General features: G+C 48.3%; 1 protein-coding gene across 1 annotated transcript in view; it reads right to left on the minus strand.

The window, feature by feature from the left end:
* Positions 1-13557, minus strand: part of LOC104618271 (glypican-3-like) — a gene marked incomplete at both ends in the record, with an annotated part of 59785 nt that overhangs the window by 15649 nt on the left and 30579 nt on the right. The window contains one exon of the mRNA XM_010283817.1: positions 10983-11136. Coding sequence (XP_010282119.1) covers positions 10983-11136 — 154 coding nt within the window. The remainder of the gene's footprint in view (positions 1-10982; positions 11137-13557) is intronic.

Below are 13557 nucleotides of genomic sequence, written 5' to 3' on the forward strand. Positions count from 1 at the left end.
GAAGACAAAACGTACTAACGCTGCAGCGCACCCGCCGAGAGTTATCAGGGAGGCAGAGGATATTACTCAGACTCTGATAATAACCACCGGCTCCCACCTGCCAACTCAGTCTGCCTAACACAAAAAAGCCCCAAACCAGGCTGCAGCAGATGTCTGCCGCCCCGCGCAGGAAGCGTCTCCAGTATCCATGGGACACAAGCAACTCCAAAATAGCTTCGAGTCCAACAGTTTTACAGAGACTCAAGATACTGAATTAAAACAGGAAGGAGGCGGGGGGGGGAAGGATGTGTATCACATTGCAGTTGTAATTTACATTTTAGAAATCCTGCCGGGACTCCTGTGCTGGACTGAGAGGGTGACATGCCCTGGCAGTCTGTCCAGCTGACGAACGCGGCACAGCCAGCGAGGTCCCACAGCAGCCAGCAGTACCTGCCACCATGGGACCTATGTCCCAGCACATCGTCGCGTATAACCGCCCAGGGAGCAGCCGGCCGCGGCCAAGGGAGCAGCCGGCCGAGGGACGCAGCAGCATCCTGGGCACGCAGCAGTGCACAGGCTCCTTCGGCATCCGGCAACGGGTCAGCCCCAAGGCAGCGCTTCGGGCACCGGCTCCCGGCTGCTCGGAGATGGGATACACAGAAAGGGCCCTCGAAGTAAGGAAGGTGTGGGAAAGGAAAGGCGCTGCTGGGTTTGTATTCAAGATCTGCGCTGGGTGCAGACGCAGCCTCCCGTGGGAGGGAAGGGCAGAGCACCGTTCCAGGTCCCACAGGAAGCAAAGAGCGAAGGAAAAGCAGGAACAGATAGCAAGATGTTGCTGAGAGCCCCAAATACCGTTGAAGACATTTTCTGAAACAACAGAAGCTGGTCAAAGTGCCAGATTTCCATTCCCACAGAAAATGGGGAATGTGCTACTGCTCCAAAGGAGAACAAAGGCAAAATGCAGCCAAATTCTGTTGCTTAAAAAAAAAAATTTTTTTAAATAGGGAAGTTGACGTGGGCAGGCCAAAACATACCACTCCAACAAAGTCCAATCAATTTATTTGGGTTTCATTTTTTCCTGTGGTATAATTAAAAATGTAATCTCAAGCAGATTTTTAGACAAAAAGCAGCTCTGGAGTGAAAGTGGACAGCGAGGGGTTGTGGTATGGGCAAGCAGGCCGCTGCTGCAGGAGCAGAGAAGAATGTTTCAATTTATTTCCAAAAGAAAAAAAATCCCATCCAAAACCCCAGCACGCTTCATTGCACCCCGGTTCCAGCAGAGAGGCATTTTCCAACACAAAGTTTTCCCATCAGAAAGTTTCCAACCTGCCCCAAAAGCAACATGAGGGGAGGTTAAATTTTGGGGTCAAGCCATTTTTGCCCCAAGTGAGATGCACCATAGACCCAGAAAAGCTGTCAAGGCCTTCAGAAGTACTTGGCTGCCTGAAATTTGTTGATATGCAAGAAAGCCATCTGGGCTGTCCTTAGAGCCGTGAAAGCCCCGGGGCCGGCGACGGAGCAGAGCGGCAGCCACCGCGTGGGAAGGAGGACATCTCTCCTCCAGTTCACAGCTCATCCATCCCAGCCGCGCGAGGGGTCGGGGATCTGCTGGAGGTCCACCTGGGAATCGAGGGAGCCAGCGCTCGGACGGACACACCTGGTTCAGTTCATGTTACTCGTGGTGTCGGCCACGGCAGATGTGCACCCACAGGTCACCGCTAATGCACAACAGTTGAAGAAAGCTTCTGCCTGACGGATGATGAATCCCTCGTTTCTGGAGCGCACAGAGCGGTGCTGTCTCAGTAACCGATCGTGTCCTGGTAATACACCAACTGATGAGTGATTTGCAGGCCAGACCCAAACACACACTATTTTCACTTGCAAAGCAAGGGGTGGGGAGAAGAGGGGAAGAAATGTGGATTAAAAATGCCGAGTCCTGAGAGATTTCTCTGGAGGAGCATCACTTTCCCCCTTTTTGGTATCTTTTTGGCAAGGACTAAAAAGACAAGCTGCTTTCTGGGCAGGTCTGTGTTTCCTTCTGCTGGAGACGATCAACCACCAGCACCAGACTCCAGGATCAGGCCCGTGCACGAGTCCAGCGTGGTGTCTCCATTGCTTTCATTTTGAGAGCCTCATCTCAGGCAATGCCTTTTCCTCCACCCAGGCTACAACCCATGACTTTCCAGGGAGTCTCACTGTTTGAAAAGATCCAGACATCTTCCAGATACTTAACTCACAGCTTCATTTAATCAGGCTTGATTAGTTCATAAATATATATACTTATGGAAAAATGTAAAAACTAATTTTCAAGAATGCGATGCTCCCGTCTGCAGCAAGCAAGAACCTGCTGGATGCTGGGCAAGGAGACCACTGCCGTGTAGGCTCTCACTCAACCACATCTCAGTAAACACCAGCTCACCAGAGCCTTCGGTTGCTGCCATAATGCGACACTGCAATTCGCACTGCTAGGTCATTGCCACAAGATCCTATGTAAAAACAAACACATTTGTTCAAATTTGAAAAGGGGAACCGAGAGGTCAGGATTTTAAGGTAGTCTGGGGAATTTCAGCATTTCCCATCTCCTCTTTAGGGCTCAAGAGCACTCTGAAAGTAGTAGCCAAAAGTTTTCCAGTAAGTGGTGGCTTCCATGGTCCCCCTGAAACGTTGTCTGTCTTCTTGGACATCTCTCAGGGCAAAACAATTGATGGCAATGCAGCAGCCACAGCTGGAAGCCCAGGACCTTCTCCCAGACCCTTCCAATGAGACAGGGCCACTTGTGTTTGCAGTTTTTCACACAATTGTATTTCCCCAAGGCACTTTCTGGGACAGACGCATGTCAAGCTCATCCCGAGCCAAGCTGTCTTTAATAATCCTTGATGGATCTTAGTTCCACAAATTTGTCTTCCTGTGTCTTTTGACTCCCTGTAACCTTTGGGTGTCTCCGCTGTGTGATGTTCCTCCTGTTCAATCCTTGTTGTTGCCCGTAGCCAAATCCCCAGCACCATGGCAGCGTGCGCCGAAGGATCTCAGTCTTGCTGACTCCAGTCTTGTGTTCAGCTGGTGGCTGTGGTTTCTGAGGGCCACGGTTTCATAGTACCGTAGGAGCAGCTCAGCTACAGTGCTGTCCTGTGTCTGCTCCCCTTCAGTGGTGCCCAGGTGGTCAAAGACACCTGAAGTATAAGCAGATATGACAAACTGCAGCGCGATCCCAAGGACCGTGGGGTAAAATGGGCAGTCAGCACCCAGCCATCTTTGCTCTGCATCACAGCTAAAAACAACGCAGCGAGGTACACTGATCCAGCAGCCCGCAAGGAAGGGATCTCAGCCTGTCCTGGACCACAGAGGATGGGAAAAACTGCCACGAGAGAAGGCAGCCCTTCTTCACACGGGGCGCATCCCCCATTTTCTGAGACCAGGAGCCATGGCAGCCACAGGGCAAAAGAGGAATGGCCCAGCCCCGTGCCCACAGGACGTCCCCAGATGTTTTACAGCTGAGTGCTGGCACAGCAACATGAGTGCTGGGCATATGCATCGGCCGTCACGGCTGGGACACGCTCCGGGGCTGGGGCCCTCTCCCGCAACACCAAGAAGAGCTGCGCCCTACAGCCTCATTTATTACATCCCCGTAATCGCTCTTATCAGCTTACCTGCAGTAAGGCATTAGTAAAAGCCGAGCCACTCATGAAAGGGGCACCCTCTCCTACGTGAAAAGTCAATCAACACGTTATATTGTTATCGTGCTCGCAGACAAACCTCTCTTTGTACGACAAACTGCGCAGATACGATGCCCTGACTATCAGCGTAAGGTTATCTTGTCGGTCCATTAGCAAGTAGCACCTGGTCTGCTTCTGTCTGAAATATTCCTTTATTGTCGTCCCTTAAAAAGAAATCCAGTTAAACTATTTCGTCTCTCTGCAACAATGAACGGCACAAAAAGAAAAGCAAGTTTGTATCTGAGTCGGGAAGCGCGTTTCCCAGCTTGGGAAGAATTCACACGGTTTCAGCCACAGAAAAACAGATTCATCACCCTTTAAAGATAAATATGACTATCACTATTGCAACTGGGCAGATTTTTGCATACTTGAAATTGTTTTGATGCGTTCAGTCATGTAAAATGCTGCAGTCGTTAACAATTTAAAGATACATTAGCTCCCAAATTACATTGTTGAAAAGTATCTCCTTAGACGCTGTGGTGTAATACAAACTGTTTTTCGAACTTGCAACCCAAACAGAGGGTAAAACTTTTGCCAGCAGTCTGGCATTATAAATATCTGGGACTGATAAGCAAGCACAGATTTTCAAAGACTTTTGTGCATTTGTACATGTAAGAGCAGCAGCATCATCTCATCTGACCTTCAGTGTGTCTCCAACCCTTCCACCTCACCCAGTCACCTTATACTAAGCCTAAGAACCAACCTCATCTGTGCTGATCTGGGCTTCCAAAAGAAGGATTTAGGCCAACGCCTGCTCACATTGGGAATGTGATTCATGTGATTTATGGATATGAGGATATCAGGGATTTACATGCCCTCCACTGATTCTGCTTTAAGAAACCTGGTACATCGTTCTTTATTTTCGGTCAGAATAGGCTGTGGCAGTGGAAGCCAGCTCCTAAAAATACTAGATAAAAATTGCTCAGATGGACTTGGATCTGCAACCTGTAAGCACAACCCTGAAAAAGTTAAAAAAATTTTCAAAACTGAAGAAAAATTGAAACAAACAAAAAAAAAGGAGCATGGGGTTAATATATCCAGTAGATTTACTTGCTGATTTCATAGATGTTTTTGCACATCTGTAGCTTTTCTCAAAGTGCAAAATTATTCTGATAGATTAATTTCTAGTTCTTCAGTTGTGGACTTACTGTTTCTTCGGAGGAAATCACAGCACAAAAGTTGTAAGAACCCTTCAAAATGTATATATTATGTATAATGTGAAGCCTGGAAGAGTCAGAGCAGGACAAACAACCAGCTGAAGGATGCTATAAACAAGCCCATCTCCGAAAGACACCAATAATTCTCCCAGTCTGTCAATTAAAAAAAAAATCATTTTTGCTGACGTCAAAAGTGAATTAATGAACTTGCCACTCAATTAGAGCTTCAGCCAACTGCTACATGTGACTCCCTCTCCATCTTCTAGCTTGTATTTGAACAGTGACAAAGAATTCTTGACTTCCAACCAAATCTTCATTAAAAGGAGAAATTTCAACAAACACAAACACTTGAAATAGAAAAGCAATAATCAAGCTATTGCACTGTTTTAGTTGGTACAATTCCAGCTCTTCCATCAGGATAATCCCGCTGACATTTGGCCTTGTCATTTTTTTGCCCTGGGACAGGATGAATGTCTTGTAAAACAGTGTGCTTCTGCTATCCTTGTTCCAGTCAAGCATTCAACAGCACCCTCTTTGGAGAGAAAAAAAAAAAAAAACAAGTTGCTGCTACAAAAATTATAGTTAAAAGTCCTAAAGCTTTTAGCAGAATAGAAAAAAAAAGCCGAAGGATGCTGTGTCAGACTGACATGGCTCACCCCGCCGCGTGAGCCAGGGACAGGGCATCTCTGCTGAAGGCTGAGCAGAGCCACGTACAATAAATACTGATATTGTACGCACGGTATTTTTCAGTAGGACGATCCAAACCTGCAGGCTGTACAGTGGGAAGGCACAACAGCCACATGGCTGTCAGCAAAATCCACATAGATAGGGACGTTTTCCACCTGCAGAAGCAGTATTTTAAAAGTCAGTCAGGTATTTGAAAACGTCTTCCTCAGCAGACAGATGAACATCGCAAGGCCCAGCACTAAATGGAGCAGAGCGGTATCAGCAGATACTAGCTGTTCAGGTACGGGCACCCTGAAGGCATGTGCAGAGAAGCAATCACCGTGATGAAAGATGGGAAGACATGATCTTGTAAATATTTTAACTACTGTTGGTCTGTCTCCCAGCACAAGCACGGAGCGAGCCCTGGCAGACGTCTGAGCACTCCCAGGTTGGGAGCGTCCCCTTTTCCAGCACAAATACCCACTTCTAAGGAAACTTTCCCGCAGGAATGGGCTGCAGAAACCAGGAGGGCTGCACCCAAAGCGACCCTGCCCGGCCTCCAGCGCTGCCACGCACAGCCAGCGCCTCGGCAGGGAAACCCAACGGCACCCGTTTGCTGCCCAAAATGAACAGCCTTTTGCAGCCCCTGAAAAAGCAATTCGAATGTCATCGTAGCAGCAGCATCTCCTGGTCCCTGCCACTGCGGGGGGGATGCAAGGAGCTCGGATTCACAGCACCTCCAGAAACAAACTGGGAGAAAACGGGGTGACGAGAGGCAGGTTACCGAACGCGGAGCTGTAGGAATGACATCTCAGCACCAAGACCTCTAAAAAGTGGAATGGTGTCCTGGCACATTTGGAGATGTTTAAAAGCAGAGTAGGATGAAAGTTGCAACCCACAGGGGTTCAGAGCAGCTTCCAAAAACACGGTGCGAGGCAGAACACAGCGTGGCCACACAAACATGGCAGCCCCTTCTCTCTGGGAAGGTGGCTACCAGAGACATCACCCTGCTCCACGACGTGCCTGTACTTCTCTTTGGAAGCAACAACACCTTCGTAACACGTATAAAGGGGTTACCAGCAAACAGCTTTCCTACCCGGGAAGAGACCACGCTTGGCCAGCCCAAGCAGCGATGTTCACGCCTGTGAACTTACAAGAGGTCTTGAAACAACCCTGCCGAGAGGATAAACCAGCGGCAAAGCAAGCCAAAAGCTACTGAAGAGTTAAAGATCTGGGTAAATCAAGGGACACACTGTGATCTTGACTTTCATCCAGCGCCTGGGTACGGCGTGGATTGCTGGAAACCCACGCAGAGGTCCGGCCTGCCCGGCTGGTCCGGCAGCACGCGGCGGCAGCCGGAGCAGCAAATGGGCAGGGTGCAGGAAAATTCGGGTCTTCCCCGGGAGCTTGAAGTGCAAACTCCCCCTTAGGAGTAGCCAAGGGAGAGCAGAAAGGCAAAACTAATTGCAGGTTATGCAGCAGGAACAGCCAGGCAGGGGAGCTGTTTTACACACACCAACTTGCAGAGCCATCTTTATACATCTTTATTGCACACATCTATCCTTACATATCTCATGGGATGAGGCCAACTTCCCTTCCCAGGACAAATTATTTCTGCTTAATTCTGCCAAATCCATCTGTTCCCAAGACAACTTTTGTTACTGCCTAACATAGATATTTTGGAAGGGTAAATCTTCCCCTCATCCTCCCACCCTGCCTGCCCCCCTCCAGTTGCTGGATCACTCAGAACATTCCCTGGGTGATGCTCCGGCCACTAAAAGGGATTTTTTTCCTCCTGGCAAAGCTTGTGAGATGCCCAGGGACACAGCACCCCGCACCAGTGAGCTGGACCACACCACCTTTGCAAACCCCGCAAAAAGCCCGCACCTCCTCTCCCCCAGCGCCTACTAAAGCCACCCGCCCGGCGCAGGAGCTTCTCCAGCACCCATGTTTTATTTTCAGGCTTCCCGGCAACAAGCTCGTTGGTTCTAAGTGGCATCTCGAGTGAGAACGCCGGAGGTGAGCTAATTAGTGGGTGGCTGTCTGGAGCGGCAGCGAAGCGCCAGCCACCCCGGGCTCTGTTTGCTTTGGGTGCCTGATGGAGGACGACTGATCCCAGCGGTGTGCGAGTGCATGTTTGCATCGTACAGCCTGGAAGACATTTGCAGTGACTTGCAATTTGGGGGGAAAATACTGTAATTTATTCGCAGGCATGATTTACCATTGGTGTGGCATAAATATATGTGTGTGTATGTACACAGGTCTATTTTTAGAGCTGCACGGTCAGGGTGCCAGCTCCACGGTTACTCCATTGACAAACAGGATGAGCTCTTCCCTGAGCTGGGAGGTTTTCAGTCCTTCCCCTTATTGTAAACATTATCTGCCTTCAAAATCCTTAATGTGTTGCAGATGTGACAAACAATAAAAGACCTATCATAAAAAAAAGCCTGCCATCTCTGTGTTTCCCACTGGGGCAACATAATAATGAATTTATTAGCATATAGCGCTCACCAACATATGTTTATAGTCACTCACAAACTTTTGACTTGACAGTTTACAAGTATGTTTAAATCATTAAAGTTTAAGTTGACTGTCCAGTTATTACAGGCTCATTATAAATAGGAAACAAAGGTTACATTTTATACAACAGGCTATAAATCAAAACTAGTCTGTATTCAAGACTGGCTTTTTTTTTTTTTCCCCTTTTGCTCTTTTTTTGCCTCCACGTTTTCAAGACCTTTAGAGGGGACATCTCGGTGAGGCCAGTACCGAGCAGCTGTTTGCAGTTAGCTGGCAGGACCGGCAGCACCCACACCAGCGAGCAGGAGAAACTCCGCCTGCGTCCAAGAGATGCAAAGACCTCGGAGGTGGCAAACTCTGCCAAGGTTTTCATCCAACCACCAGCCAAACGCAGCGCCAACCCCAGGCACCCACCTCTCCTCCTCCCCAAGTCCATCTGCAAGGCTTGGGAAACCCTCTGCAAGGGAGGAGATCTCGGCTGCCACCACAGGGCAAAGGAAATTTCCCCCTAAGCTGAACAAAGCCTCTAAGAAAAGCAAAGCAAAGCATCCAAACTGTGTTCCCCAACTGCAAACCTTTGAAGGTTGGCAGAGGCACTCAAACTGCTCAAAGGTGGTTTTGGGGTTTGACCACTGCGCTACGACACAGAACCCCCAGCCATCCAGCCACGTTCCTGCCTTAACACTGCAGAGCATCCAGCACGGCATAAATCCAGGGAGTCACCACTCCAGCCGCTCCCAGTCCTTTCTGCCTCTATTACAGGGCAGAATCTCCTTGGGAAGGAGAGAGATAAAGCCACACTAAATGTAAAAGTTCATCTCACAAAGTATTTCCAGATTTCAAAGCCTGGCATAATTTCAAATCTGCGTGCTAACCTAAAATTTAGAATTTGTGGAAAGGGGAGGGGGGAAGTGTGGAATGGTTTCTGGTCCCTTTTATTTCAAGCCGTGTACATGTGATACGATATGATGGAAAAAGAATTAATCGAAAAATACCCTTCCAAAGTAAAAAGAAATATCATTCTCAAAAATGTTGAGAGTGAGTATTTCCACACCATCAGCAACTTTTCCTGGGCTTGCTTCCAACATAAAACTTGAACAGAGTCACAGTTAATATCCAATACCAACCAAATAGGATTCTGTCACTGTCAGATCAGCTTTGACTTTCTGATCTAAAGCAAAACACAAAAAAACAGAGCATTACGGCATGGGCCAGTGAGAAAGCACCAGAAAGCGTCCCTGGCCACCACGATGGCACAGCTCGTGTCCTCTGAGACCACTCAGTGTTGGACAAACCTCAACGCTCTCAGCAAACTGAAAGACTTAACCTGCCGGGAACACAATGCCCCAAAGCCACTGCTGCCTTAAAGTTAGTATTTACCCATCCTGTAGCAAAGGCAGCAGCAAACACCCTCCAGCAGAGCAGCACAGGGAGGACAAGTCCTCTTTTCCTATTACATGTTCACGTACCGCAGTGACAAGAGAGGTCTAAATTGCTAGACAGGCAGGCTATCGGGGAGATCAATACAGTGATTAAACTAGCCTAGAGAGACAGAAAAAGGCAGAAAGGATTATATATACACGGCTTCAGAGATCACTGATGATATTATGGGGAAGGCTATAAGAGGAAATTAGAAACATGTTAAAAATAGCATAAAGGTGTGACACGAAGATCACAGAAAATGAAACACGTATCTCTGCTTTCGACTCAGGACGATGTGGATCACCTGTATTTCTTTAACATACACTTTGATATTCAGTTCTTGGATGAAATAAAGTACATTTTATCCTTCTCTGAATTCTATACCTCTCTTTCAGACTTGAAGTGGAAGATTTAAAAAGTATTTTCTTTCCCTTACCCAATATTTGAATATACGTATTTTATATATTTTACATAATGTGTCAATAATCTTTGATATGAAACTGGCATTTAATATTTCAGCTCTCACTTCATTAAGGATATTTTAATTATCCCAGACCAATGGAAGGGAATTTATAAACATCTGTGCTTCGTTTAAGAGCCCAAATTTGCCTCTTAAACTTCAAAGCTGTAAAGCTGATTTTATCCAGGTTCAGTTGTCTGGTCTCTCGAAGAGCAATGTTCAGCACTGGAACGAGCATTAATTGGGACAAGCCTCCAGCCCACAGACCCATGTCCAGCGGATGCTGCTCATCCATGACGGACACAGCCTCAAACAGCCCGGTTTTGCTCACGCAAGCAAAACTGATGATGCTGCCGAGCTCCACGGAGCCAGGAGGAGGATGGCAGTGGTTAGTGGGTTGGGGAGAAGGCACACGCCAACAGCATGTGCGACTGCCCAAGTTGCAACTGGTCCTTTGTTTTCTCCTCCCAATGGGTGACCAGGGACTACCTTATTAATAATGTAGACTCGAAGCACTAGGAGAGCTTCATGGACATTTTCAAAGCAAAGACATGACTCATACTGGCAAGCAATGCAATTTTAGGCTCCTGAGTACCTAAATCACTTCTGCAAAATGAGCCTGAGTTATTTGTAAAAAATCACCACGGGTCTCTGGATCAGAAATAACCATAATTTACTTCAGTCAAACAATCCTTACCGACTTTCTGATGCCCTCCAGAAAGAAGAAAAGCTCATCTCTAAGCTCATGAGCATGAGCAGCCAAGGGAAGGAGAGAAGAGAGTGACTCTGGGACCTACAGCAGGTTTGTAACCTGCCTCAAACCCTCTCCCATGGCTTGCCCTCAAGACCCCTGCAAAACCAACCTGGAAAAGCAGTGGCATTACCTCTCCAGCTGCTGTCCCTGCTGGCACCGAGGCCAGCCGGCACGATGCCGAGCACAAACAGGCATTGGTGGTGCCTGCAATGCGTGGACCTGAGCAGACTCTAGAAAGCACCTCCCTGCACCATCACCAAGACCTACAACCCTCAGAGGGGCAGCTGCTGTGGGACCACCATCCCCATCACCTGCTAAGAAACGGAGCTGGTTCCTCACTCGCAGCTCTCCATCCCCGGAGCCTCTGCCACAGTCATCTTCGTCGTCGCAATCTCCGCTCTCCTCCTCCTCCTCCGGGGTTTTGCCTGGAGCTTTTCGGTGGGGCAAAGCCATCCCTTTGAGCAGCTGAAAGACATGAGGTGCCACAGTCATTCAACAGCTTCTCCCCTACCCCTTCATCCCGCGCTCGCAGGGGGATCAGGTGACAGAAGGGGGATAGGACTCGGTGGAGCCAGGACGGTGGCACATCGCACCCCTCAGGCCAAAGCATTGACGAGCTCAGGTTCATTCATGAACAAAGCTGCACGCAAAACCTCAATGGAAGAAACAAAAGGAGAAGGAAAAACCACACTGAGCAACTCTGCCCTTCGGCTTCTCCTCAGCAAGCATCGCATGAGCTGGAGCACGTCTACCAGCCGTGCGAGACCCCAGTGCCACCCAAGCTCAGGAGACGGCTACAAAACACATGTCCAGAGCTAGGCCAGATGGGGCAAAAACCAGCAGCAAGAGGAAGCTTGTTCAGGGGACTGAATATCCTCACTGCTTTCAGGGACCATCTTCCATCTCAGAAGTAACATGCGTGAAAGGAAAAGGTAGATCTGTCAGGCGCACCACAAACATAACCTAAAAATCGCATTCCTCACTGCTGAAGTGCAGAGGATGCTAGTCAAAGTTTTGGGGATAGCCAAGCAACACAACAAAAGGATCTTTTAAAGGATGTTTTAAAGCTGAGTCCTAACTAACGGTGACAGGTTGCACACCCCCGAGATGGGGACCTGAATACCTGCACTGAGCACGGGGTCAGGACCGCTTTCCAAACACGGGTGGGAGCTCCCCACGCTGCTCCTTCGCAGCGCACGGAGGATTAAACGCATTTTAAGCTATCGGCTTCCTCTTCCCGCCGACTTTTCTGATTTTGCTATTGCTGAAAGCAGCCAGCTATTTCATCATAAACCCAGATCCACTTTGAAAAAGTGTGAGTCAGCCAGTTAATATATGCTGAAAATTTCTATCACTACCACTCTGCTGTTAAAAGCCTTCTTGAATTTAATCTTGGTACTAAAAAAAAAAAAAAAAAGAAATAATGAAAAGGATAAGTAACAGAGAAGATATTGCAAAATGGGAGCTTTCCGCATACTTCAGGGGTTTAGTTAGTTCCATCTATTGCAGCAATGTGCTGCCTTTCAAGGCATTTTTTAATATCTGGAATCTAGGTTATATTTTTAAACTATTAAGCTAGCCTTAGAAAACAGTTTCTAAAATATTTAGCTGCTGAAGTTTATACAACCTTGGAGGAATGCTTTTGGCATCTGGCTCGTTCTGTCCATGGCAATGTCCACATACCTTAGTGTTTATATTAGAGGAGCATAACGTAATGAAAAACAAATGGCTCGACGTGAGACCCCTTCGCGTTCCCCGGCCGCATCAAACAGCGCGACAAGCCTCTCCTTGGCACGTGCGAAAGTCCACCCGGCGGGACAGCCCTGCCGGGTCCCGCATCCGTGGTAGGAAGCAAAACGCAGCTCTTCTCCCTGAAAGTCAGGGGATGCTTTTCCGTGGACTTCAACAGGCCTTGTTCAGACCCGTTAAGTTCACTCTTCAGGAACTTTATTTTATTTAGACATTTACAGGCTTTTCCCTGAATACCAGGTAACCAGAAAACAACCACCAGCAAACAAACAAAAGGCAAACGCAGCACTGGGGGTAGCACGGGGAAGACCTTGCGCAGGAACCGAACATGCCGACAGCTCAAGCCTTTACGCCATCGCGTGTATTTCTCTCCTCCAAACGAAGCCCACAGCTAACAGAAGCCCTCAGCACAGAGTGTATCAGCTCCAGGTATAGCGAGGGTCTCCCACACACAGCAGCTAATTACAACACGCACCAGTTCAAACCCATTGCCCCAGTGCACCATTGCTAAAAAATCCAAGCCCATCATGGTGGAAGGGAACGGCGACCGCTCAGCGGCAGGATGCTCCAAGCCGGCCGGGACCCCACCGCACGGCTCAGCGGCATAGCTTTCATTACTTACCCAAGAGAAGAGGAACTTTCTGGCAGAGAGAATTAAGCTTTGGGATATTTTCAGATTTAATAAGCTCAGCAGGAGGTGGGGGAAAATCAGGATTTTTCAGTTGTGTGTTTTCAAATGTTAAAATTACTGAGCATTTCTTGTATTACTACTTTTTTCTTGGCACGCCATAAATTAGCAACTTAATTTCTTTGCCTCTGTAGCCACAATAAAACAGGAACTTTCTGAGAAATGCCACATGGGCCCCAACTTTGGATCGGGTGAACGTGACATCCCTGCGTGATGCAGCTCCTTCCTTTTCCAGGACAAAAGCTCCATCCTCAGCCACGTGCTCCCCAGCTGCTGATAAACACGGGGAGGTTTAATCAGTCAAATTTTGCAGCTGGCTCTGGGAGAAATGAAGCCCACGACACAAAACCTACTGGCAGCGTTAGCAGGAGACCTGGCGCGGGGTGGAAATCCCACCCCGCTCCGTTGGTGCATCCGGACCCAGGAACGCTGTCGGCTGCCTCGGCTTC

Source organism: Phaethon lepturus, unplaced genomic scaffold, assembly GCF_000687285.1.
Source record: "Phaethon lepturus isolate BGI_N335 unplaced genomic scaffold, ASM68728v1 scaffold35953, whole genome shotgun sequence".
In the NCBI taxonomy this organism is placed as follows: domain Eukaryota; kingdom Metazoa; phylum Chordata; class Aves; order Phaethontiformes; family Phaethontidae; genus Phaethon; species Phaethon lepturus.